A 24860-nucleotide genomic window follows, 5' to 3' on the forward strand; every position below is an offset into this window, starting at 1 on the left:
CTGTCCTCTCCCACAGACACTGGCTCTTCCTTTCTACTGCCCCTTCCTCTTGGGTGCTGGCTCCTCTCACACTGTCCCCTTTCTGGCACTGCCTCTGCCTCCCACATGCCCCTTCATGCTGGTCCTGCGTCGTCCCGCACACTCCCTGTTTCCTGTGCACTGACCTCTCCCCCAGCACCAGCTCCTACATTGCCCATCCACCCTGTGCTCACCCCACCCTCCGCTCTATCCTCCTCCGGACCCTGAGAGAGAACGCAGAGCCCCAGCAGGCTGTTCGCCTCTGTTCCCCCACCGTGGCGAGACGTCAGGAGCTACTCGAGTTTCTCCTTGGGCCCTGCCAGGAAAAAGCGACCTCTGTACCCCCACGCCCGCCTTCCAGGAGGCCTCGCCAGCACCTAGACATCTCTTCCCTCGAGCCTCACCCCTTCACTTTCCCTCCCCACCTCCACCCGGGTACACCCGGCGGGCCGGGTTGTTCCAGGTGCGACTTCCTAGGGAGCCGCGGAAAAGAGGAGGAGGAGGGAGGAGAATGAGAGAGACCGAGCGTCTCCGTTCCGAGCATCACCCCCTCGGCCCCGGCTTCTAGGCCTAGCGAACCCCCTCCGGGTCCCCCCCACCTTTGCTTCTCACCCTCGACAGAGCAGAGGGGCCTTGCCAGGCCCGTCTGAGCCGCTGGCCCCTCCGGAGAAGCCAGAGTGGGCTCCAGTCTGAGAGACAGAGCCCAGAGCCTGATTTAGACGGCCCTGCAGCCCCGGCCCCAGGCCCTACCGCCCCAGCGTCTCCAGCCCCTCCAGCCCCTCCACCGGGACTCCCGGCGCCGCGGGCCGGGCTCGGCCCCTCCACGTGCCAGCGGCCCCGCCCCCGATCTAGCCCCCCGCGTCCCTCTCAGTCCCAGGCCTCCGCGCAGAGGGGGAACCAGGTAGCACGTTCCAAGCTCCCCCTTCCGCCTCCCGGCAGTTCGGGAGGCGGCCCCAACGCAGACCCCCGCCCGGCTGGGTCGGCCCCAGTGGATGGGCGGGCGGGCGGAGTGGCGCGGAGGGCACCGCCCTCGGCCCGCCCGCGGAGGAGGGGACGCGAGCGGGAGGCTGAGCCAGCAGCGCCCGCCCGGGGCCCGCCGCACTCTGCACTCGGCCGCCGGGGCGGCAGTGACGGGACGGCTGCCGGCGGGGGCTCTGCGGGCTGGGATCGGAGTCCGGGCCCGAGCCCGAGCCACAGCGGGAGGCCAGAGGGCTGTAGGCAGAGATGGCGGCCGCGGGGGCCGCGGCGGCGGCGGAAGGGATGGAGCCGCGGGCGCTGCAGTACGAGCAGACCCTGGTAAGCCGAGACGAGCCCTGGGGAGCACACTCGGGGACCGCTGCTCCGGGTTACCCTTGGAAGCGCGAGGCCCGGAGGCCTACCCTAACCCCGCCCTAGCCTTCTGAGCTGGGGAAACTGAGGCTCGAGGGCCTGAGAGGCTGGAAGGCTAAAGGGTGGAAAGCTGCGTGCAACCGAGGTGGGGGGCGGGGGGCGGGGGCCACTGCAGAGGACAAGCACATCAGGTGCTTATCCCAGGTCTCCTTCCATTTACCACCCCAACATACGCGTTTTCTTTGCTCCTCCCTCTCACCACCTGGGCTGAGGTCTCAGCACCCCACTACCCCCTTCCCAGCACCACTCACCCTTGAACTTTTTCTCTTTTCCCTCCCGTTTCCACCATCCGAGACACTCCCTCTGTCCCCACTAAGTGCTTGGCACTATGCTGAAAGTAGAAACAAGAGTGTGTGGAAAGATGTTCAGACCCAAACCCAGCCCCAGCCCTTACCCCTGTGGGGGCTGGCAACCCAGCATTGGCAGGAACCCCTCCGGATTCTCCGGGGGAAGAGGTGACCTGCCATCCCGGGGTACAGGAACTTTAGGGAGGATGTGTCAAGCAGGAATGGGTGTGGGAATGGGGACCTTTGTCCATGCTGACTCAGAAGCAGGGGTCCTGGGGCTGTGAGCTGATTATGGTTGCCCTTGTAACTTAGTGTTTCCAAAGCCTTTTGCTTCTTCTTGTGTCACAGGGCAGAGGACCCAGTCTCGAGGGAAGAGAGTGGGCCCTGTGGCTCCTTTTTACCAGCTTGGGTTGGAATTTGCCCAGGAAGGAGGCAGGGAGGGAATGTCTCCAGGAGGAGAGGTCCTGGGCTGTAGCTGGGGCTGGGAGGTGCCCGTTATGAGAAAGACTGGATGAAACAGGATGACAGGGAGAGGTGGCAAGGGCAGGGGTGGAGCAAGGGGAGGGGGGCAAGCCTTGGCTAGTGGGGGAGGTGTCTTTCAGTCTGCACTGGCTGAGAATGGGGCTTTGGGCAAGGAAGCCAGGCCCCTGACCTCTGAAATGGTGTCTGTCTGTTGCACCAGCCCCATCTCTACCTCCTCCGCCTGGTCTCTATCTCTGGAACGAAACCTCAGGGTCAGGCTCTCTCCCAACACTCTGCTCCAGCCTCTCCCCCTTCTCCTTCTAATCCCTTTGTCTTTCTCTCATACCCTATCACCTCCCCCTCATGCACTGTGTCCTGCCTCTTTGTACTCTTTCTCTCTTTTCCTCCTTCCTTCTTCCCCTCTCCTCTCCTCTTTTCTCTTTTCTGCCTCTTCCTCTGGGCTCTCTTTTCCCTTTCTCCTCTCTCTGCTTCCCTCTCGTCCCTCTCTATCACTCTCTCTCTGTGTCTCTATCTTTCCCTCCCTCGCCCCCCCCCTCCAACCCCAGCCCCAACAGGAGCCCTTTGTGTCCCGAAGCTCTGCGGGTGGCAGCCGGAATCTACTCCTCCCCGCCCCCCAACACACGCCCAGCTTGGCAGGTCTAGCTGAGGCTCAGCGACTCTCCCTCCCAGCACCCCAGCATCCCCAGTCACAGCCCAGCCATCTGCTTTTGCCACCCCCCAGCCCACCAGTGGACTCGGGGCAGCTCCAGAGTGGAGGCTAAGCCCACCCAACACTCTCCACCCACCCAGAGACTTTCCACTCCCAGCTGGGCTGGGAGGCCGGTGGGGGGGGGGGGGTAGGGGTGGAGAATGGGGACAAGAGGATTAGGGTGGGTGGGAAGGGTGCAGCGGTGCTGGTCACAGGCTAGAAGCCCAGCAGGAACGTGATAAGGATTGAGGCCCCGCCTGCTCCTAGGCCCAACTCAGCTGCCCCCAGCTCCCTGAGGCCCTCATTGTTGTTACCCTTCCGTCCTTGACCATCCCTTATTCTCTGACCTTCCCTCCTCCCACTTTTGGACTGCCTTAGGTTTTTCCATCTTTTCCTCCTCTGGGGACTTCCTCCCACTCCTCCTCCGTGCTCCCAGGCAGGCCTGGGAGAAGAGGACCAATTATTCTGCCACCCCCAGCACTGTGCCCTGTACCTTGGCTGTCCCCATCAGTCTGGCCAGCACAGCCCCCACAGTCCACAGTGTGCATTGTTTCCACACCTCAAGTCAAGGGGGCATACAGTGTGGTGGCTGGGAGAAGGGGAATTGATGCAGTGGTCCCCATTCAGCCCACATCTGCTGATGCCCCCATCTTCCCCATTGCTCAGATGTATGGCCGGTATACTCAGGACCTTGGGGCCTTTGCCAAAGAGGAAGCTGCTCGGATTCGCCTGGGAGGGCCCGAGACCTGGAGGGGTCCACCTTCCTCTCGGGCTCCTCCAGAGCTTCTGGAATATGGACAGAGCCGTTGCGCCCGATGCCGCAGTGAGACCTGGGTTGGGGCAGGAGACCTCGCTGCTGTGCCTAGGGGGGTGGGTTCCATATAGCTACCCACTGGGAGGTGGCAGGTTGGGAGTGGGGCAGAGGTAGGAGCACTTTGGTGCTAGCCTGCCCACTCTTCTCTGCCCCGCTCGCAGTCTGTTCCGTACGCTGCCATAAGTTCCTGGTGTCCAGGGTTGGTGAAGACTGGATCTTCCTGGTCCTGCTGGGGCTCCTCATGGCTCTGGTCAGCTGGGCCATGGACTATGCCATCGCTGCCTGTCTACAGGGTAAGGACAAGGGCTGGCAGGCAGCAGATGGGAAGAAGCAACCTGCTTCCTCCACGCCACACTTGTCCAAGTAGTTTGGCTCCTTGGTGCCTGACCACTTTCCCCAGCCAGCCTGATTGCCCCTTGTTCAGGCACCATCCCTGCCCCTCCCATAGGCCATAATTTCCCTCCCCTCCCCAGCTGACCAGCTTACCTATTGTGATCTTAGTCTCCATGAATGCCCTCTAGGGCCCCCTCTCTACCCCTTGTGCCTAGGCTCTCTGCGATCGGCGTTCCCTGGGATAGCTTGCCATATCAGTATGTCGCAGCAGCTTGGTGGGGACTGGGTGTGTACCCCTGAGGTCCAGTAGCTCATCTTCTCCCCGCAGCTCAACAGTGGATGTCCCGGGGCTTGAACACCAGCCTCTTTCTCCAGTACCTGGCCTGGGTCACCTACCCCATCGTCCTCATCACTTTCTCAGCTGGATTCACACAGATCCTGGCTCCTCAGGCTGTTGGTACAGTGGGAGAGAAGGGGAGGGCAGGGAGGAGAAGTCCTGGAACGGCCACATCAAATGACTCTCCCGGGACGTCACCTGTGCAGGCTCCGGCATCCCTGAGATGAAGACCATCTTGCGGGGTGTGGTGCTGAAGGAATACCTCACCCTGAAGACCTTTGTTGCCAAGGTCATTGGGCTAACCTGTGCCCTCGGCAGTGGAATGCCCCTTGGCAAAGAGGTAACCCCAGGTTGGGCCTGAAGGAGTCCCTCCCAGGGGGAGAAGAAAACAGGCCAGGGTCAGGGTGTGTCCCTTACCAACTCAGCACTTGTTCCTACCCCCCAGGGCCCTTTTGTGCATATCGCCAGCATGTGTGCTGCCCTGCTCAGCAAGTTCCTCTCCCTCTTCGGGGGCATCTATGAGGTGAGGGGGACCCTGGGAGAAGGTAGAGGGGCAGCGTGGGCTGTGGGGGCCATGCTGACACCCATCCCCACCATCGCGGCTCTTGGCAGAACGAATCCCGGAACACAGAGATGCTGGCCGCTGCCTGTGCCGTGGGCGTAGGCTGCTGCTTTGCGGCACCTATTGGAGGTAGGCAGTGGGGCGAACCCCCCAGCCCTGCCCTTGGTCTTCCCTCCTTGGGCCCAGGCCTCAGGCGGCACTGTGCCTTACACCCCCCCACCCATGCAGGCGTCCTGTTCAGCATCGAGGTCACGTCCACCTTCTTTGCAGTGCGGAACTACTGGCGAGGCTTCTTTGCTGCCACCTTCAGTGCCTTCATCTTCCGGGTCTTGGCAGTCTGGAACCGTGATGAAGGTGGGGGGGGTAACTGGGGGTTGAGGGGAGCCCCTGAGGTGGCTCCAGAGGGGCCCACACACTAAACCTGCCTCCCTCCGCGCCTCTGCTTTCCTTTCAGAGACCATTACGGCTCTCTTCAAAACCCGGTTCCGGCTTGACTTCCCCTTCGACCTCCAGGAGCTGCCAGCCTTTGCAGTCATTGGGTGAGGAGCTCAGGGAACCAGGGTGCATCAGGGACGAGGAGCTGAAAGAGGGAAGACCTCCCCCCCTTTACTCTGGTGCTTCTCCCCTCTCCAGTATTGCCAGTGGCTTTGGGGGAGCGCTCTTCGTCTACCTGAACAGGAAGATTGTGCAGGTGATGCGGAAGCAGAAAACCATCAACCGCTTCCTCATGAAGAAGTAAGTTGGATCTGGGCTTTAGGCCTCTCTGGGTTGGGGGTGGGGGGTTGGCCAGAGACCCGTGAGATGCCAGATAGCAGTTAAAGGTGCCAGTGAGATAGCACTTGGTTGAGAACAGCAGCCAATAGTGTTTTCCAGGATGATTGGCTTTTTATAGGTTACTTCAAAATTGGCACTTCTGGATTTTTCGTCGAGGCATTTTAGATTAAAGAGTAGGACTTTCATGGGGTGCTGGGCTGGCTCAATCAGTAGAACATACCACTCTTGATCTCAGGGTTGTAAGTTTGAGCCTTACATTGGGTGTAGAGAGTACTTAAAAATAAAAATTTTAAAAAGTATATATTAAGAAAAAAAAAAAAGACTAAGCCTTCCTTAGGCCCTTGGCTTTGGCCTGGCCAGATGGCAGTGCTCCTGGAGAGAGTTTGAGTCTTAATTCCTGCTGTGGAAGCATGGAGGTAGGTGAGGTTTTTTTTAATCTTCAGAGTGCAGTTCTCTCATTTGTGACCTTGAGGATCAGGAGTGGGGAGGCCTGAGACGTGACTTCTCTTGGGTCTGATGTCCTTCAGAGAAAGGGCAGCCCACTGAACTTGCTCCCTCTGGTACCTTTGGTCAACTTCATGAGTGACCCCAGCTCTCTCCAACACTCACCTTCACTCTAAGTCACCACAGAAAGAGAGACAGAGGCAGAAACTTCTCCATACTCACACGATGCACCCTGCACCCTTCAGCTGGGGCTCCCGAGAACAGGGGAGGAGTCACAGCTCAGAGGTGTCCCAGAGAGGGCTGGGGCGGGGATTGGCCTTTCTCCTGCCTACCTGAGGAGTTACAAGCTGACAGAGAGACATTTGGGTTGATAAGAACCCAGACGGCCCTCTCCCTTGGGGCCATCACACCAGGAACAGCAAAGGGGACCGTCTTTCACAACTGTGTGCTTGCTTCAGTGTGAGGGCCAGGACTCCACTGTGACGTGATCCCTGAGGTGTGTGAGGGCACCACTGTCACTAGTCTGTAGTAGGTACACCGCCCGAGTTTGATGCTATGAAACCCACGTCTCTAGACGCCTGCTCTTCCCGGCTCTGGTGACCCTGCTCATCTCCACTCTGACCTTCCCCCCTGGCTTTGGACAGTTCATGGCTGGACAGGTAAATCCAGGCAGAACAGAGACTTGGGCTTTGCCTTGGGGTATATCCCTTCTAAACCCAACAGCCTTTGCTCTCCTGTGGGTCAGAGACCATTCATGCTGGCTGTCCGCCGGCCTGAGGCACGCCTATTCCCCTGTAGCTCTCTCAGAAAGAAACTCTGGTCACCCTGTTTGACAACCGGACATGGGTCCGCCAGGGCTTGGTGGAGGACCTCGAGCCACCGGGAACCTCACAGGCCTGGAGCCCGCCACGTGCCAATGTCTTCCTCACCTTGGTCGTCTTCATTCTCATGAAGGTAGGACGCCTTACGTATGTCGCTAATGCTGACCTGGGCTTGCCAGGTGACAGACACTGTTCTAAGTATTTCCCGTATGGAAATTAAACCTCACAACAGTACTGTGAGAAAGGAACTGTCAGTAGCCCCGTCCTAAAGATGGGAAGTCCAGGCACAAAGAGGTTACATAATTGGCCCAGAGCTAGATGGCAGAGTGAGATTTGAACCTAAGCCATCTGGTTCTGGAGTCCTCCTCCTCCTTTCGCCTCTGGGGGATTCTGGGAGAGCTGGAAATTTGTGTCTGATGGATAATAAGCAAGGTAGGCTCCTCAGGGTGGAGCTGGGGGCTGTCAGGGGCCTGGCGGGGACTCCTGCCTGTTTGAACGGCCAACTGCCCACAGTTCTGGATGTCTGCGCTGGCCACTACCATCCCAGTGCCCTGCGGGGCCTTCATGCCAGTCTTTGTCATTGGTGAGTCCTCAGCTGCCTATTGTCCTTGCCCGCACCCTTCCCACCCGCCAACCGTCCCCTCTCTGCCTGGGAGTGGGTTTTGGTCCAGCCCCAGCCCCCACCCCCCTGACTGTCCCCTGTACTGAGTGACCCACTGGCCCCTTCCCCACCTTCTGACCCTCTTTCTTCCTAGTGCCCCCCACCCTCCCCCTCCACTACCTGTTTCTCTTCCCACCCCCCTCCCTGAAGGAGCAGCATTCGGGCGTCTGGTGGGCGAAAGCATGGCTGCCTGGTTCCCAGACGGGATTCACACTGATGGCAGCACCTACCGGATCGTTCCTGGGGGCTATGCAGTGGTGGGTGAGTGCTCTGGAGCCCCACCTGTCTTGAAGACCCCTGGCCTGGCCACTGTGTCTGAGGTTCTGGTGCCCCCTGCTGGCAGAAACCAGGTTTCCCTCAGATGCAGAAGCCAGTTCCCAGGTCTGTAACTGGGTGGCTCTGAAGGCTCCCAGAGGACCATCTCTGGGCAGGGAGGGTCCTCTGGGAGCCTGGGCACCCTGAGGAGACTCCGGGTGCCTCTCTCCAGGGGCAGCCGCCCTGGCAGGAGCAGTGACACACACAGTGTCCACGGCTGTGATCGTGTTCGAGCTCACTGGCCAGATCGCCCACATCCTACCCGTCATGATCGCCGTCATCCTGGCCAACGCTGTTGCCCAGAGCCTACAGCCCTCACTCTATGACAGCATCATCCGGATCAAGAAACTGCCCTATCTGCCTGAGCTGGGCTGGGGCCGCCACCAGTATGGAGGGCTGGGCGACAAGGGAGGTGCGGGTGAGGGTCGGGAGGACCCCTCAGACCCATCTCCAGCCAGGTCCTCAGCCAGCGAAGCTGGAAGACCAGCTGCCCTGCTCCCTCCTGGCCAGAGCTGCCCCGTCCACAATGTGGGGGAGGCCATGGCTGGCCCCACTTGATCATACTCCTTGCCTTTTAGCTCTTGTCCCTGCAGGCTTTAGGGTCTTCTTTAAGGCCCTTGGATGTAGTGCTCTGGGCCACCCTACCCATCATGAGCACATACCCAGTGCCTCCCGTCTGCCCTCAGACAATACCGGATGCGAGTGGAGGACATCATGGTACGGGACGTTCCCTATGTGGCCCTCAGCTGCACCTTCCGAGACCTTCGGCTGGCTCTTCACAGGACCAAGGGCCGCATGTTGGCCCTCGTAGAGTCCCCTGGTGAGAGCAGGAGGGGACCCCAGTGCTAGTGGCATCTCCCAGGGTTGCCACTCAGGAAGGGGGAGAGCTCAGGAAGCTCAGAACCAGTGTCCTTGGTTCCAAAGGGATCAGGCCAGCATTGGCCATCCAGAAGTTCCCTCTGGTATGTGGCCTGTGTCCAAGGCCACACTCGGGGTGTGAAAGAAGGCCAGGGGGTTGGGTAGGAGGACCTCCCGCCCAGCTACTGAGTCCTCGCTCCTGCTCTGTCCAGAGTCCATGATCCTCCTGGGCTCCATTGAGCGCTCACAGGTGGTGGCTTTGCTGGCGGCCCAGCTGAGCCCAGCTCGCCGGAGGCAGTATGCGCAAGAGCGTCGTCGGGCTGCCCAGACCTCTCCACCTCCTGATCAGGAAAGTCCCCCCAGCCCTGAGGCCTCTGTCCGCTTCCAGGTGAGGAGGAAAAGAGCCACAGGCACACAAACTTCCTAAATGCCGTGTAGACTGATTGGGAGGGCGACATAGAGGCAATCTGGGGCCATAGCCTTCACCAGCCCCTTCCTTGCCCTCGTAGGTGAACACAGAGGACTCAGGTTTCCCTGCAGCCCGGGGAGACACTCACAAGCCCCTGAAACCTGCTCTCAAGAGGGGGCCCAGCAACACCGTGAACCTTGGGGAGAGTCCCGCAGGTGAGCCTGCCTCCCACCAGCAGAGCCAGAACCCACCCCTGAGATTTTACTTGATCACTGCCCAGGTGAGAGGTTGTCCAGACAGGCCTGGGGTAGAACTGGACACCCTCCTCTTGCCCTCCTCACCTCCTGCTGGTCCTCTCCCTCAGAGATGACATTGCCACCCCCACCCCCACCCCACCCCCGCCTTGTGTTTGGGAACACAGGGAACATGGAGCAGGCAGGCATCGCTCTCAGGAGCCTCTTCTGTGGCAGTCCACCCCCCGAGGCTGCTTCAGAGGTGAGTGGTTGGAGTCTCTCTGTCTCTTTCTTTCCAGCTCTCTCTGACACTGAGACTACCTCTCCATTTACCCTGCAAAGCCTGCCTCCATTCTCCCTGCCCTTCTGCCCTCCCAGACGTCAGCTCTGTCCCTGCTGCGTGCCCTTCCTCTCAGCTCTGCCGCTTACCCTCACCTCCCTCCCTGTAACATCAACTCCTCTTCTCTCTGGCTCTAACAAAGTTGGAGAAGTCGGAATCAGGTGACAAGCGCAAGCTGAAGCGGGTCCGAATCTCCCTGGCGGTAAGCACTCTCTTCCTTCCTGCAGCTCAGGAGCACTAGACAGGGAGGGCTGGGGTCTAGGGCGTCAGCCTCTCCAAGCTGGGGTGGGGGGTTACACCTTCCTCCACCTCCCCCCAGCTACTAGCTGCCAACCTCCCTCCCTCTCTCCTAGAGTGACTCAGACCTGGAAGGAGAGATGAGCCCTGAGGAGGTAAGGTGTGACTGGACTCTGGACCCTCATTCTGCCTGGGAGTATGTAGTCATCATCATTGCCGCTGTCCCCATGGGAGGGACCATGGGATGGGAAAAGGGGCAGGCCTGCTTTCAGGGAGGTGAGAGCAGATATTGGCACCTTTGCCCTAATCCTCTTGGTCTCGTACTCTCAGATTCTGGAGTGGGAGGAACAGCAGCTGGATGAACCTGTCAACTTCAGTGACTGCAAAATTGACCCTGCCCCCTTCCAGCTGGTAGAACGGACCTCTTTGCACAAGGTAGGGGCCAGGGCCCGGGGGCTGGCCTGGGCTCTCAGGAGCATGGGTTGGGGGGGATCTAGGTCCTCCCGCAGCTTTGGACACAGGCCAGTGGGGGAGAACAGGACAGCAGAGGGTAGGCTCTTTGCTGAGATGTTTTTCAGACACACTGCCTCAAAAGATGGGAGGCCGGGAGCCAGGGCCCCTTAGCCTCTTCCTGCCTACTGTGGAGCCAGGCATCATTTTTCCTCTGGTCAGCCTTGCCCCCAGGGAACTCTGGACCAAAGCGGCAACAAAGACAGGGTTTGAGCTGGGTGGAAGCCAGAAGGCCAGGCTAGGGTCAGAGCCGGCGGGAGACTGCCAGCACCCAATAAGGCTGATACACCCACGCTGAAAAAAATGGGTGAGAAACAAGCAGGACAAGAAAATCCAATAAACAAGCTAACAAACATCCAAGTAGGGGTGGAGACACTGCAGAGAAGAGATAAACAAAGATGAGAAACGCCTAGTGGGGGGCTTGGAATGTCAGACCCCAGAAAGTCTGACTTAATGTAGGCCAAAGGAAAACTGGTAGAGAACCAGGAAGCTAGCTCAGGAGAAGGGCAAGACAGCCTGCAGAAGTGGGGAGAAAACTTGAGTGCAGACAGGTTGGTGGAGGGAGAGGCCGATACTGGAGGGTAGGGGCTCCCCAGCACGGAGCCACTGCATTAGCAGGCACCTGCAGGCTTCTAAGGGAATGCGGGCAAACCCGGGAGGGTGCTGGGGTAAAAACCCAAGTATTTTAGCTCGATTGTTGACAGATTTAAACCGTGCACGCCTCCAAGACATGGGGGCTGCCGACAGGCAGCGGAGGAAGGCTCCCAAGATCTGCAGCCCCGGCAGCTAGCCGAGGTACAAACTGTGCCTAAGAGCCAGCCTATCTCAGACAAGCAGGGGCTGGACCAGAAAGCACAGGGCACAAAGAAACAGAAAAGCAAAAGGTATTTAAAAAAAAAAAAAAAAAAGCAAAAGGCAATAAAGGAATGTATAAGCTTTTGGGTAAAGATCTCAGACTAACTGGGAAACTACGGTACAACTGCAAGAAAATCCATAGGCCTGAGAATACACTGAGTTTTTATTTAAAGCCTTTCTTCCTAAAACCTCTAAAGTTTTTCTGTCATCCTGCTGAGTCCTCAAATATCCCATGATGATGATGGTGATAATAATGTTGCCATTTTTTTTCGTGTCTGCTATGTGTCAGGCACTTGCTAAGTTCTTCATGTTTAATTTAATCCTCATAACAAGACTGTGAAATAGATATTGTGATATTCCAGTTTTTATAGATGAGGACATTGAGATGCAGAGAAGTTGAGCAAGTTGCCCAATGTCACACAGCTAGTAAGCAGCACAATCGGACTGGAACCCAAGGTGGCCTGGCCCAAAAGCCTGGGGACTTAACCACTTTAATTAATACCCGGGGAGACTAAGGCAGTGAGGAGGTCCCTTGCCTGAGTCAGTACAGCAGAATGAGGCCCAGAGCCCAGATTTCCTGGCCTCAGTCCCAGGATTCTTTCAGAAGGCTACGTTGTTGTCCCTCCCCCTGTCAGTTCACTGTTCCCAAGCGCGAGATGTGCAGGCCCTCCAATGGGCTTCCTGGTGTCTAATTAAATTTAAGTGAAAAAGAACAAAGTAGGTGTTTGTTACAAACTTAAAAATCAGAGGAAGAGAAGAAGCCTTTGAGGAACCGACTAACAAAAGTACAAAGAACTGGACGCGATAAGAACATAAAAGATTAGAATTCAAAACGTCCTTGCAGGCCTGAGGAATCAATCAGTAGTAGCCTAATCAAGTTCAGGAGGAGAACATTCAGGAGGAGAGAGAATTCATTGGAAACTAGGAAGCAGGGAGACTAGAGCAAACCAACCCTACCAGCACGATGCCACTTTCATTCTGAGGCCACCTGCAGGCAGGCAAGCAGTGGGGGAGGCAAGGTTGCCAAAGCTACTGCCAGGCTTTTACCCAAATCCTCAGTTGACCATGTGTAAGCTGGCTGTGTAGCCTCGGTGAATTTCTTGGCCTCTCTGGGCTTCACTTTCCTTGTCAGTAGGAGGGGGATCAGTACTCTGTCAAAGGTTTTTCTTCGGAGGAAGGACTTGATACAGGATATTTAGAACAGTGCTGGCCATAGTAGGAGTTGAGTATATGTAAGGAATGTCTCCTATCACTGTTTATACATTTTAAAAGGTAGTGTAGTGAGGGAAGGGTTGACGTGTATAAGAAATAAATGTTTTGAGAAAAAAGATGAGTGAATACGTGAGGCTATAAGCTGGAGGGCCTGGCAGAACCTGAGGCTGGAAAGACCAGCTGGAATGGCTTTGGGAAGGGTCTTGTGAGCCATTCTGGGGAGTCTGGACTCTAATTCAAGTTTGAGAAAGCTCGGGACGCCTGGGTGGCTCAGTTGGTTAAGCAGCTGCCTTCGGCTCAGGTCATGATCCCAGCGTCCTGGGATCGAGTCCCACATCGGGCTCCTTGCTCCGCAGGGAGCCTGCTTCTCCCTCTGACTCTGCCTTCCACTCTGTCTGTCTGTGCTCGCTCCCGCTCGCTCTCTCTCTGACAAATAAATAAATAAAATCTTTAAAAAAAAAAAAAAAAAAAAAAAAAAAAAAAAAAAGTTTGAGAAAGCTCAGAGGATGGCAGAGCCAAGTTAGAGGGAAGGGAGACCAAAAACAGAACTCACGAGGATGTTGTGGTAAGGATGGTGAGGGCATCAGAGAGAATGGCCAAGATGTTCCGAAAGCAAATCAGCAGTGCTTGGTGACTACCCGGGACCAGTGGTTTGCAAACCTAAAAGACAGACAGCCTCCCAGAAGCTCATTCTCACTAGGACTGTGGAAAAAAAGAAAAATCCAGGGGAATGATCTAATAGGACACTTGGGAGAAGATAGAGGGATAATTAAACCATAAGAAGACAAAGTTAGGGGATTATTAAGACAAGAAATCTCATAATGGTATATTTCCCTTTGAAGTCAGAGGAGGAAATTAAAGGAAACATGCAGCACGTAGAATTCAAGTTAGATATGAGGAAGAATTTGCTAATAACCACAGGACAGTTATGATAAAGGTATTAAAAGAGCACAGAGAAGCTGTTCTAACACTGAACTTCTAACTTCTGTTGTAGGTACTGTCATGCCTTAGCTGGAGAGTTAAGTTCTGGAAGTCCGTTACTAAAAAAAAAATTTAGTAACTGCTTTAAGAAAATATTTTTAAAGCTTTCAGACAGTTATAATGAGTTCTGAGTAACTGGTACTCGAAAGCTGGGTTATTAATGCCCATTTGCATTCAGACACTAAGCCAAGAAGCTTACAAGTACACTCAAAACACAGTAATAAGTGATAGGCCCCAAATTCCAGGAAGTGCTGTGTCAGGAGAGTGTTGTTCAAGACATCTGGCCCAAGAAAATCTACTTAGGACACAAGGGGAACTGGTTGATAATTTCTGAGCCGTTGGGGATTACATGTGAAAGTTGGGGGGAGAGCCCAAACCAAGAAAAACATGGGAGGCTGTGGATGGCTGTCGCTTCCCCGGACTTCAGGCTCCGTCTGAACAGCACCTGGGATGCTACTCAGCCCTGGGAGAGCCAAACTATAGGTGAGACATGGAGTGCTTCCGCCCACGACAGTCGGTCAGAGCCAGGGAGAGGGGCCACTTCCAACAGCCAGCCAGCTGGAGGCAAATGGGAAGCATGCATCAGCCACTAAAGTGGGGGTGAGAGGCACAGAGCTTAGGGCTGATGGCCTTAAAGGGCAGGGACACTCTGTGACCGGACACCTGCGCAGAACTGATGTCACACTTCCTCCTTTGGCAGCATGAGGGAAAGCTCCTTCTGGAGCTGTGAAGTCAATTCAGCACTGAGCTCGTGCTGCCTCTCCCACAGGATGGGTAGCATCCTTACGTCTCAGAACAGGACTGAAATTAGTTGCTGATCTCAGAAAGACCTAGCCCAGTGCCTGGCCAATCATTAGGTGTCATATTTGAACAGTTCTCTCCTCCGTCATCCTCCTTTATTATAACATGGGACGAAGAATCCTTCCTCTGTTTCTTCATCAACATAAGGAACGTAAAGATAACCATTATCATGTTTCTGAGGCTTGGCTGTGGAAACATTCTCATTCTTTTCCCTCTGGTGGTTCTCCCTTCCCCCCACCATCTAGGGTGCCCCTCCTTCCCCCAGCCCTATCTTGTCCTGGGCTGCTCTGGCCAGTGATTTAAAACCGTCCCCTTGCGTGTGATGTCCAGTGTGTTTTCTCCCGACCCCACAGACTCACACCATCTTCTCACTACTGGGAGTGGACCACGCTTATGTCACCAGTATCGGCAGACTCATTGGGATTGTCACTTTAAAGGAGGTGAGATGATCAGTGGCCACTAAACCATTTCTGCTTCGGAAAAGGCATGCACGCTTGCATCCAGCCCACCAAGGGGTGGAGTCTGAGCACGGAGCTTGGAGTTTGCACATCTGACCCTCTCCCCCTTCCAGCTCCGGAAGGCAATTGAGGGCTCCGTCACAGCACAGGGCGTCAAAGTGCGGCCGCCCCTTGCCAGCTTCCGTGACAGCGCCACCAGCAGCAGTGACACAGAGACCACGGAGGTGCATGCACTCTGGGGGCCCCACTCCCATCATGGCCTCCCCCGGGAGGGGAGCCCTTCTGACAGCGATGATAAGTGCCAGTGAACCCTTAGATGGGCAGCCTGAGATGGCAGTGGCCGTGCTGATCCTGAAGCTCTCCTGTTCCTTCTGCCGTGGGAAAGGAGGTGGTTACACTAAGGGCTGGAGCCCTAGCCCCCCTTCCAGGCCTGGGGGGTCCCAAGCTCCTCCCGGTTCGTCCTCCCCGGACTCTGAGTGCCCACCTGCAGCAAGTGTTCCATGGGCAGGAAGACCAGCATCCACCCGGCAGGGTAGGGGTGGAGGCACTGGACCCCTGCTCCCCCTTGGAGGGGGAAAAGGGTAGAACTAAGATGGGTTTATACTGGAACCTCCTCCAATGACCAGATGTATATAGAGATTTACAAAGATTTTTATATTAATTTAATAAAACAAATTCTTAAATAGAACAAAATAAACACCTAATGAGCCACTTATGTATAGAATGCCTGTGCCCATCAGCTCTTGTTCTTACCTTGGGCCATCTCACCTGCCAAAGCCTACAAGGCTCTGAATTCTTCAGCCACCCACAGCCCCCACAGCCACCCAGCTCCAGAGCTCAGTGTCTATGGAATACCTGACCCACAGAGCTGCCACTGCTCGGTTATCAAACCCTAGCTGGGGCAGAGGCCCTTGGTACTGTAGTTTGGCCTTGGATTCAGCCAAGAAAGGCACTACCCTCCTCCTTCCCCAAGGAGAGACACTCCCATATGACTGTCACTTGTTGGCACAGTTCCTGCCAGGCGCAGGCGTCAGCAGACAGCTGCCCAGCCACCCGCATGGCCCCCTTGTGGTCCTCTCTGGAAGAACATGGCCGTCACTCACGGCTCCCCAGCAACCAGGGCCACCCACTCCTCCTCCCAGCTCGGCTCTAAGGAGAACCTGGGGTATGGGGCAGCCAGATAGGCTGGGAGCCGCTGGGACCCTGCCCACACATCCTACAAGGGGCCAGGAAAAGGGTGGAGAGTAGATGCTTTCATCAATCCAGTGCCTCCCAGAGAACACCCCGACTGAAAGAACAGACCAAAACCCCTCTTTTTTTAGGAAAAAGAAGAAGATTTAGAGATGATGGAGAGGCGAAGCACAGCACGAGCCCAGCTGGGCAAGGGGCCCTTGGGGGGCGGCTCAAGCCTAGGCTCCAGGAGGGTAAGAGCCAGCCCACCCTGGGGTAGGGGGATTCTATCGAGCACTGCACATGGACTTAAGAGGTGGAGAGAAGCAGAGAAGAGAGAGGCGTGGGGAAGGGGGCGGGGGCGCCGGGCTCCCTCCTGTTCCACCCCACAAGGCCCAGTCACAGCCACCCCCTTAGGGGTTCACATCATCCAAGGAGGAAATGTGTATGTGGCGTTTTTGATTTAAGAACATGAACATCACTGTCTGCCACAGCTGTAGCCATGCCCCAGGGGCCCCGGGCAACCCCCGGCAAACCCCAGGAGTGGGGGCAGGACATGCGCCCCCAACCTGCCCCTGCCTCCTCTCCAAACACTTTCATGCAAAACACACAACGGAGGAGTGAGCGCTCCCAGGAGCCCTCTAGGCTTTGGAGCTCTGCCGGAAGCCTCTCGCCTGCACTTGGGCACAGAGGCTCTGCCCCCAGCGGTGGCCGGGAGCCACATGCCACCACCAGGCATGATCTGGGTCACTGTTCCTCCGGCTCGGCCTCATCCTCATCTAAGGACACCACCCCAGAAGAAGCTACATCAGAGGCTTGCCGCTGCCGTTCCCAGCTGCCCACCGGCGGCGGGCAGAGAGGCTGGCAGTCCTTGCAGGGGGCTGGCTCCTCCTCGGCGGGGGAAAGGCAGGACTCCATGAGGGGCGAGTTGTAGAGTGAGTCCTGGGCCTCCAATGGGCCCAGGCTACGGAAGGCACTTTCCCGGCTGGGGGGCAGTTTGGCGAGGAGCAGCTCGTCGCCCAGCAGCTGGGAGGCCAGGCGGGCTGGGGAGCCCAGCAACCCATCCTCCAGGCTGCACAGACTGGAGCACAGGGTCTCTGGGGACACGGTCTGCGAGCAGTCGCTCTCAGGCTCCACAGAGCCCTGGCGCACAGGCCTGGAGAATCGGTGGCCAGTGAAGAGGTCCTGGAGATGGGGCCCCAGAGGCAGCTGTCCGGTCATCTCTGCAGCGGGGAGAGAAAAGAAGATAGCCCTACTTGCCCTGTTTCAGTCGGCCCACCTGGAAGTCACATTCTCCCTGCTCCAGCCTCGGCACCACTAGTTTTGGGGGCAAAGGGTAGGAGCTGGGTAGATTTGGGCAAGTCACTTAACCTCTCAGTGCCTCTGTTTCCTTAATAATAAATTCAGGAATCCAATATAAAAGAACATAGTATACAGTAAGAGGGCGATAAATGCACAGATACCACACAAGGTGGTGCAGCTGGTTTCCCCGCACAAGGGAAACCTGTCCAAGGCAGTGAGTGGCGGACTGGAGTTCAGCCCACACTCTGCTCACCCAGCAGCGAGGCCTAACATGGGGCTGTCCTGCCAGAGAAACAGGTGCTTTTTTCTAATCTGCACAAAGGTTCTATGTGGGGTAGCAGTGGCCTTGGATAAATGTTATTATCATTATACCAGGGGTCAAAGCAGGCCTGGAACTCAATCAAACAAGAACATTTGTGGTTCAAGGCTCCGTCTTGGCCTCAGGCACCCAAATCAGTCACCTCTGGACCACAGCAGAGGTCTAATGTATTGCCAATCTGCTCTCCTGGATTGGCCCTGAAGAATCTGTTAATTAGCTGGATGGGTGGGGGCTGGCGGAGGCAGTCTTCAAAGGCAAAGACATACAGGGATGGGGGCGGTGTCGTGAGGCATGAGCCCAGAAGCTACAGAAGAAGTCAGCCATGTGGTCCAGGAACTGGAAGATGAAAGGAGGGCCGTGCACAGCTGCACAGCCCTGCAGGGTCCCCTTTGCAAGCACTGGCCCAGAGAACAGCCCAGAGACAGGTCTCAGATGGAATTCAAGGAGGCTGAGCCTGAGCCAGCAGAGCCCTGTGGGCAGTCCGGGCCCAGCATGCCTTCCTGTTTGCCTGGGGCCGAGGCCCTGGGAGGTGCTACACTGCCGGTCCATCTGTGCTGCCACAGCTGCCAGAGGGCTCCCCCGAAACGAAAAGGCAAGGCACAGCAGACCCCCCCCCCGCCCCAAGAGATGTAGTCGCCCAGAAGGTGTCAGGGAGGTCTCTGGACCACGAGGCCCAACAGCACAGATGGGCAGAGAAGGTTCAGCATGTGTGCAAAAGGAACTACTTGGTTTGCAGTTGCTGACTGCCCACCCATGAGCATGACTAGCTCTCTTGCCCCTGGAAGGTCAACGACTGCCTGGACAGGGTCTGCCCCCACCCTCCCCTTCAGAAGACTGAGCTCTGAATCACAAGGCCTCTCAGGCAGTGCCCCCGTCCCACCAGCTGGGAGTACTGGCCTTGCTTGCCTATCCCTCACCTGAGTCAGTTCCTCCAGCAAAGTCTTCATCATAGGATTCATCGGTGGAGTCCTCGCCGTCCACTGAAGACCATGCCCGGAGCTTGGCTTCTGCAATGGCAAACTGCTCAGCCACGCCTGTCAGGGAGGCCAAAGAATTTATCAGCAGAGAAGGTTCAATAGCAGGATTAATTAGCTGAAGAACTAAGACCAGGGCTCAGGTTGGAGACAGGAGAGAGAAGAGATGGGGCTGTGGGAAGAGCATCCCAATGACAACCATGTGGCTGACCCCTGTCCCCACCTGCCGCAAAGCGAGCCTCTTGTTCGCCCTCGCTGAGGTCTGAATAGGAGGAAAAGGCTGATTCCAGGGCAGCAGGGGAGTCGCTTGGCTTGCTCCAGCCCTTCCACTCAATGAGGTGAGCCACTCGGCCCTGCGCCATGGCGGTGGGCTTGGTCACGTGGTCCTTCACCACCTGAGAAATACCTGCGGGTGGGGCAGGAGGAGGAAGCCTGCTGAGGGCACAGGCCATGGAGGGATGTGGAAGGGTGGTGGCAGTTAGGGTCCACATGTGCCTTTGGATCGGCAGAGGGAGCTGAGCTGCATCTGAGAAGGGGAGGAAGAGGGAGATCCCAGCTAGAGCTCACAGGATACAGTCCTGAAGGGTATGTGCAAAAGGAAGCAGGAAGGACAGGGGCGCTTGGGTGGCTCAGTCAAAGGTCTGTCTGCCTTTGGCTCAGGTCATGATCCCAGGGTCCTGGGATCAAGGCCCGCTTTGGGCTCCCTGCTCGGCAGGAATCCTGCTTCTCCCTCTCCCATTCCCCCTGCTTGTGTTCCCTCTCTCACTGTGTCTCTGTCAAATAAATAATAAAAATCTTTTTAAAAAGGGGGGTGGAGGGAAGCAGGAAGGACAAACTGGCCAGAGGTATGGGAGAAGGGTGCGTACCATGCAGGGAGGATCTGGCCAGCGCAGCAATCTCCTGGATGGTTAGGGCTCTCCGGGACTTGGGCAGCATCGCGACTGTGTCTCCAACATTCACCTTGGGTTGACAGCAGCAGAGGGTCAGTGCTCCAGCAACCACGGCATCCCCCTCCATGCCCACAGCCCACCCAAGATGTCATGGGGATACAGGAGCTGGGAAGAGATGCCAGGGCAGCACATATGTGCCAGTGGCTTCTGGGATATGTAAGAGGGACAATAAGAAGCTAGGGCCAGCAAGCCATGTTCTCTCAAGGAGCAGCAGAGATTTGGGCTGACCTGAAGGAGCAGAACTGCAGCTGCCACCCCCAGCCCCATCTTCCCAGCTCCCAGAGGAAGGAGGCAGGTTGGAAAGTCAAGAACCATGGAGTGGGGCCTTTGATAAGAAAAAAAAGGGGGAAGGGAGAAAGCTACACCATCAAGGACTTCCTCAGGTTCTCTCCTCTGACCCTCTCCTCCGCTCAGTCTTCAGACATCTCAGTCTTCTAGCTGTTTCTACAGCCACAGACTCAGCATGACCAAAACCAAACCCAGTACCTTTTCCCACATCTGGTCCTGCTTCCTGACGTTGTATCACCCAACCATTGGCCCCTTCAGCCTGACTCCAAACGTCAGATGTACCAACAACTCTCCCCTAAGCTTGCTCATCCTTTCTACTCTCACTGCCCTCCCTCCCTCCCTCAAGCCCTCAATACCCCATGTCCAGATTAGCACAGCTGTGGCCCCCCCAAGCTCCCTCAATTCATGCGATTTTCTCAGCCTAGAATGTTGTGTAAGTGTTCCCCTCCCTCCCCCTGGGGCTGGCTGGCTCTTTCTCATCTTTTGGGTCTCGGCTGAAACATCATACCCTCAGCAGGGTCTTCCTGGCTACTGTATCAGTTGTCCATCCTCCCTCTGTAACAAGTCACCATCCTCTCTGAACATACCCTGTGTGTGTAATCTTGGTCTACTTCGTGTGTTTCCTTATTGGTCACTGGTGCCCCTCACTGGTCTCTAGCTCTCGGAGGAATTTGGTCTCTTTTGGTGACCCCGGTGTTTAGCACAGGGCCTGGTACAGAGTAACCTTCCTAAATACGTAGGCTGAGTGAATGAGGCAAAGTATAAATGTAAACAAATAATCTTCCCCGGAGTGCAACTGGTCACATGTCCTTATTTAAAATCTTTTCTGGGCTCCTCCACTGCCCAGTGAAGTGCTAGCTTCACAGTCAGGCACTGAAGGAGCCCACTCTGAACCTCCTGCCCCCTCCCAGGCCTTGGAATCTGCCACCTAGCTCCTCTGCCCAGGACAAGCCCACTTCCACCTTCCCCGATAGCAAACAGCCCTCTTGCCTCCCAGGCAAAGGAACCCAGCTCTCCCCTGGGCTAAGAACGCCATCCTTGTCTGACAAAATGCTCCCTACCATCTAAGGCCTGACTCAAGTGTCACCTCTTGTTAGGTTTTCAGTCCAGCTTTCTCTGTCTCTTCTTCAGTAGCCCCCACCCCACCACAGCACTGCCCTTGCATCTCTCCTGAGGGATCTTGGGATGGCAGGGCCTGACTTTGATTCACCTGGCTTCCTACCTCCACCCCACACCTGGTTCAGTGTTCTTTGGCAAGCCCCGCAAATGTTTCCCTCAATGAATGAATGAAGTCAGAGGCACATGTGCCCTCCCCGGAATTGCCTAGCTCTCCTGATCAGCTTCCCACCCCTCACAAGAGGGGCTCCACCTGCTCCCTTGACCTCAGCCCCACCCTCTGCTCCCCCCCCAACCCCCACCTCAGTACCTGGCTTACAGGGGCCCCAGGGTGGCGCCGTTAGCTTCCGGCCAGGCCCGGGGGGAGGAGCACCTGCTGGGTGTTTCCTGGCTTGTTCTCCCTCCCTCCCCTCACTGCCCCCAGCCACTGCCATCCGTGCGCGCAGCTGCGGCCCAGGCCCAGAGAAAAGGTGTGTGTCTCCCTGGCAACCCATCACCATGCAACAGGGTCTCCCGGGATACGGCCTGGGATGCGCTGACGTCAGCGCCCAAGGCGGGAGCAAAGCCCGCCTGCTGGCACCGCGCCGAGCAGAGCAGACCGGCGCGGGGGCGGCCTTGGGGCCCCGCCGGCCGGATAGCGCCTCCGCTCGCAGGAAAAGGGAGCCAGAAGCAGGCTGGCGAGGCGGGGGTGGGGGATACAGATCCCCTTCATGTGAATGCGGCCCCCCTTCCCCCTACCAATACCAGGGGCCCAGCACCTCTGGCAAGTCCTGGCTGTCCACGGAGGAAGGGCGGGAGGACCGGCTCCAGCCTCGGAGGGTCCGAGCAGATCCCAAGGAAGATAGAGAGAGGCCCCGAGGAAGTTCGATCCACTCCACAGCCCAAGCGGGGTCCGAGGCCACTGAGGGGTGGGGGAAAGGCTGTTCACCTGGGCTCCCACTTCTGCCAAAATCCCCATTTTCATCCGGTGCTGCCATATCATTTCTCCTCACCCATCCCCCACCTCCCGGAATATCAGCAACCACCTGGTGCTCTCCACAATTCTGAAAACCCCTTCCTGACCTTCAGGCCCTTGGGGCCACTTTGTGGCAGCCAGTGGGCCCCCTTCCTCCTCTGGAGATATTTTGCCATCAGAACCCTAGGGATGAAACCTAAACTTCATAAATTCTCAGTCTTGGGTTTCTCGGCCTATCCATTCCTCTTGGAAAGCACACTGCGTTCTTCCACCACCATCGCCATCCTCCTCCCCACCACCGCCTTGGACCCTTTACAGGCTTGGTGCCTGCCTTCTCTTGGTTCTTTCCTCTCGCCAGCATCAGCTGGTACGCAGCTCTTTTCTCTTCTGAAAAACCCATGATTTTTTCTTTCACCCCAGTCCCCTAAAGCTTTTCTCCTGATGCCCTATCTGGCCCCAGCCTGGTTGTTCGTGTTTCATCCTGGTTCCCAATATCTAAGCCAGAGTAATTTTCCTTTTGCCACCTGAGGACCCTATCCCTCAGCTTCCCCTCACCTCCCAGATCACATCTACAGTCGCTGGTCTCACCTCTGCGACTTGTCTGACAAGTCCATCGTCCTCCAGGCCCTTCACGCTGCCACAGAAACATTTTGCCCAGCACAGAAATCATAGGCATGCTGGCTGTGTTGATGCAGAGAACCAAAAGCCCAGAACCGCTCCAGGCTCAGCTCCCAGTTCTATTCTTATTTTGGCTCCGGATGCTGAGCCAGTCCCCTCCCCACTTGGAACCTGTGCCTAGTCACATAAGGAGAACACTCCTTCCTCTTGGCTTTGAGGAGGTGGGAGTACAAAGGGCCCAGCAGAGCTCTCTGGAGCTCAGGAAGCTGAGGCCCATCCCCTAGACGGTGCCAACAGGCAATGTACATCACAACTGACCTTTAGCTGGAGCAGCCGTCTCTGTCCCTGAGCCTCAGCCAGCTGGTGGTCCCCAGAAACGCTACCAACCAGAAGGAAGATACAAGGTTACAGGCCATCCCTGGCCCCCAGCTGGTACCTAATCAGGGCTCTCAAAGCCATTTCTGAGGTCAGCAAAACTCTCTCCTGACTACAGGAGGGAATGACTTCCTGAACTTCAAGCCTTAGGAGGGCCAGAAGGATCAGAGCAGCCTGCAGCTTCTCAACTTCGAAAGTCATGAGGTTAATTTAGGACTACAAATCCCATAATTCCTCATGGGAACCCAAGGAAAGCACAAATCTCAGCCAGAGACTTAGCTCCAAAGAATCTCAAGTACCAACCACACTAAGGCCTGTATGACCGACCACCTGCCCTGGAAGCGCAGGACCCATTATAAACCCAGCCCTCAACCTCACAACTCCCCACCTGGCCTCAGGCTTGGAGAAATACATGACACTTAAGAAAAGTAGGCTGGTAGACCTCAGCTGCAAAGGACTGAGGCCAGGCCCCAGAGTGCACCACCATCAATGGGAACCAAGACCCAAGCAGCAGGGATCAGCAGTTGTAAGAAGCCCTAATGGCCTCTCTCTCGGCTCCTCTTTCTCACCACAAGGTAGGAGGATTTGTTTTTGTTGGGGAGTGGGGGAAGGGAACTAAAACAGTTAAGGTGATCAGGGGCTCACAGGTGCCCCAAATGGGGCCTCAGTCTCCTCCATCAGCCATCTGACTCTGAAGGGAGAAGATAAGTTTTTAGCCAAAAACTCCATAGTGGGGTGCTTGACGGGCTTTGCAGACTGCCCCCTTAAGGGGGTTGGGACACAATTAGGAGAAGCAGGTTCCCACCAGAGCCACTCCCAGGGCAGAGTGAAGGAGAGGTGTGGGCCGTGGGGGCGACGAGCGTGTGGGTGTGGAAGGCCAGTCGCCATGGACACCTTGCCCCTCCCAAGGCTGTGCGCCTCCTGCCCCCCTCAGCGGTGGGAATCCAGGTGGAAAGCCCACGAGTCTAGCCTGCAAAGCCCAGAAGCAGACAGGCCGTGGCAGCGAAGCCGAGTGTATTTGGCCCCCTCTCCGCTCCTGCCCTCTCCTTCCTCTTGTCTGGCCCGCCTCCCGGGTGCAGGCTCCTCCCTCTCCCGACACCGGCCCCCTCCTCAAGGCCCCCACCCATCCGCGGCCCGCGCACCCGGCAGCCGCAGCCCAATTCCCCAACCCGTGCCCGGCCTCCACCTCTTACCCTGACCCGCCGGACTCCGAGAGCCAATACAGCCCATGGCCGGGCACCCAGGCACGCTAGCCCGCGCTCGGGGCCCGGGCCATCGCCTACCACAGGGTCGGGCCGCGGCCGCCACCGGGGAGGGGAGAACCCGTGAGAGGGGAGGGGGTGGGAGCCGCGCGTCCGCCGTCGCTCCCCGGAGAGGGAACCGGGCCGGTGACGTCAGCGCGGGGGCGTGGCCATTTGCGTCACCACCCAAGGCAGGCGGGGCGAAATACGTCACAGCCACGCAGGGTCGGCCTAGGGCCGAGTCCGGAAACACCTCGTCCTCACATCCCAGGCCCGAGAATGCGGAGCAACCCTGAGGGAAAAGGGTGGGCGGGAACTCACTGGGCCCCGGATGCCAGGCTCGCTGCGTGGGGATGGTCAGACTCCTTGCATCCAGCCCACTCTTTTTTACAGATGAGACCTTGAAGCCATAAAGGACTTCTCTGGCTATAAACAACTTGAAACACAGGGCTGCCTCTATACACAGGGGCCTGTATCACAGCCTTCTAGGACAGTAAGTCTAGCAATTGTGTTCTGGAAGCACCCCACAGCTCTTTGTCTCTCCTCCACTAACCAACAGGGCGCCCCAACCATGTCCGTTTCAAGGGTCCAACCCTCCCGGACAGTGACCCTCCGACAGCCCCCCACAATCATGGACAGGGGAAAAGAAAAGAGGGGTGCCAGGTTGCCGGAACCGTGCTATAGCGCCAGCTCTGGAAAGGAGGCTGCCCACCTATCCATACCCCTTCTCCA

At 57.0% G+C, this 24860-nt stretch overlaps 2 protein-coding genes across 9 annotated transcripts; one reads left to right on the forward strand and one right to left on the reverse strand.

Moving 5' to 3' along the window:
- Positions 1-1043: 1043 nt before the first annotated feature.
- Positions 1044-15542, forward strand: CLCN2 (chloride voltage-gated channel 2). Of its 3 annotated transcripts, XM_032338772.1 has the most exons (24): positions 1046-1314; positions 3532-3688; positions 3841-3972; positions 4341-4469; positions 4556-4689; positions 4795-4872; positions 4962-5040; positions 5140-5265; positions 5366-5450; positions 5545-5646; positions 6704-6788; positions 6928-7083; positions 7464-7533; positions 7762-7872; positions 8099-8312; positions 8613-8746; positions 8997-9172; positions 9294-9408; positions 9615-9688; positions 9909-9968; positions 10120-10158; positions 10334-10438; positions 14716-14802; positions 14934-15542. In XM_032338772.1, exons 1-24 carry the CDS (start codon positions 1243-1245, stop codon positions 15126-15128), a joined length of 2715 nt encoding a protein of 904 aa, XP_032194663.1. In that variant the 5' UTR covers positions 1046-1242; the 3' UTR covers positions 15129-15542. The 3 variants fall into 3 exon arrangements, 2 of the variants coding, with proteins under 2 accessions (XP_032194663.1, XP_032194669.1); XM_032338778.1 differs by lacking the exon at positions 9909-9968; XR_004284776.1 differs by lacking the exons at positions 9615-9688; positions 14716-14802; positions 14934-15542 and having other exon boundaries at positions 1044-1314; positions 9726-9968; positions 10334-10411.
- A 591-nt stretch (positions 15543-16133) lies between these two features.
- Positions 16134-24793, reverse strand: FAM131A (family with sequence similarity 131 member A). 6 transcript variants are annotated; one of them, XM_032338794.1, is made up of 6 exons: positions 24081-24793; positions 21698-21840; positions 19452-19545; positions 18809-18991; positions 18529-18645; positions 16134-17213 (listed from the first exon to the last, which is right to left on the reverse strand). In XM_032338794.1, the coding sequence occupies exons 1-6, from the start codon at positions 24115-24117 to the stop codon at positions 16738-16740; spliced, it is 1050 nt and encodes a 349-aa protein (XP_032194685.1). In that variant the 5' UTR covers positions 24118-24793; the 3' UTR covers positions 16134-16737. The 6 variants fall into 6 exon arrangements, with proteins under 6 accessions (XP_032194685.1, XP_032194698.1, XP_032194681.1 ...); XM_032338807.1 differs by lacking the exon at positions 21698-21840 and adding an exon at positions 22831-22891; XM_032338790.1 differs by lacking the exon at positions 24081-24793 and adding an exon at positions 22483-22809.
- Positions 24794-24860: the final 67 nt, after the last annotated feature.

This window comes from Mustela erminea, chromosome 1 (assembly GCF_009829155.1).
Source record: "Mustela erminea isolate mMusErm1 chromosome 1, mMusErm1.Pri, whole genome shotgun sequence".
Classification (NCBI taxonomy): domain Eukaryota; kingdom Metazoa; phylum Chordata; class Mammalia; order Carnivora; family Mustelidae; genus Mustela; species Mustela erminea.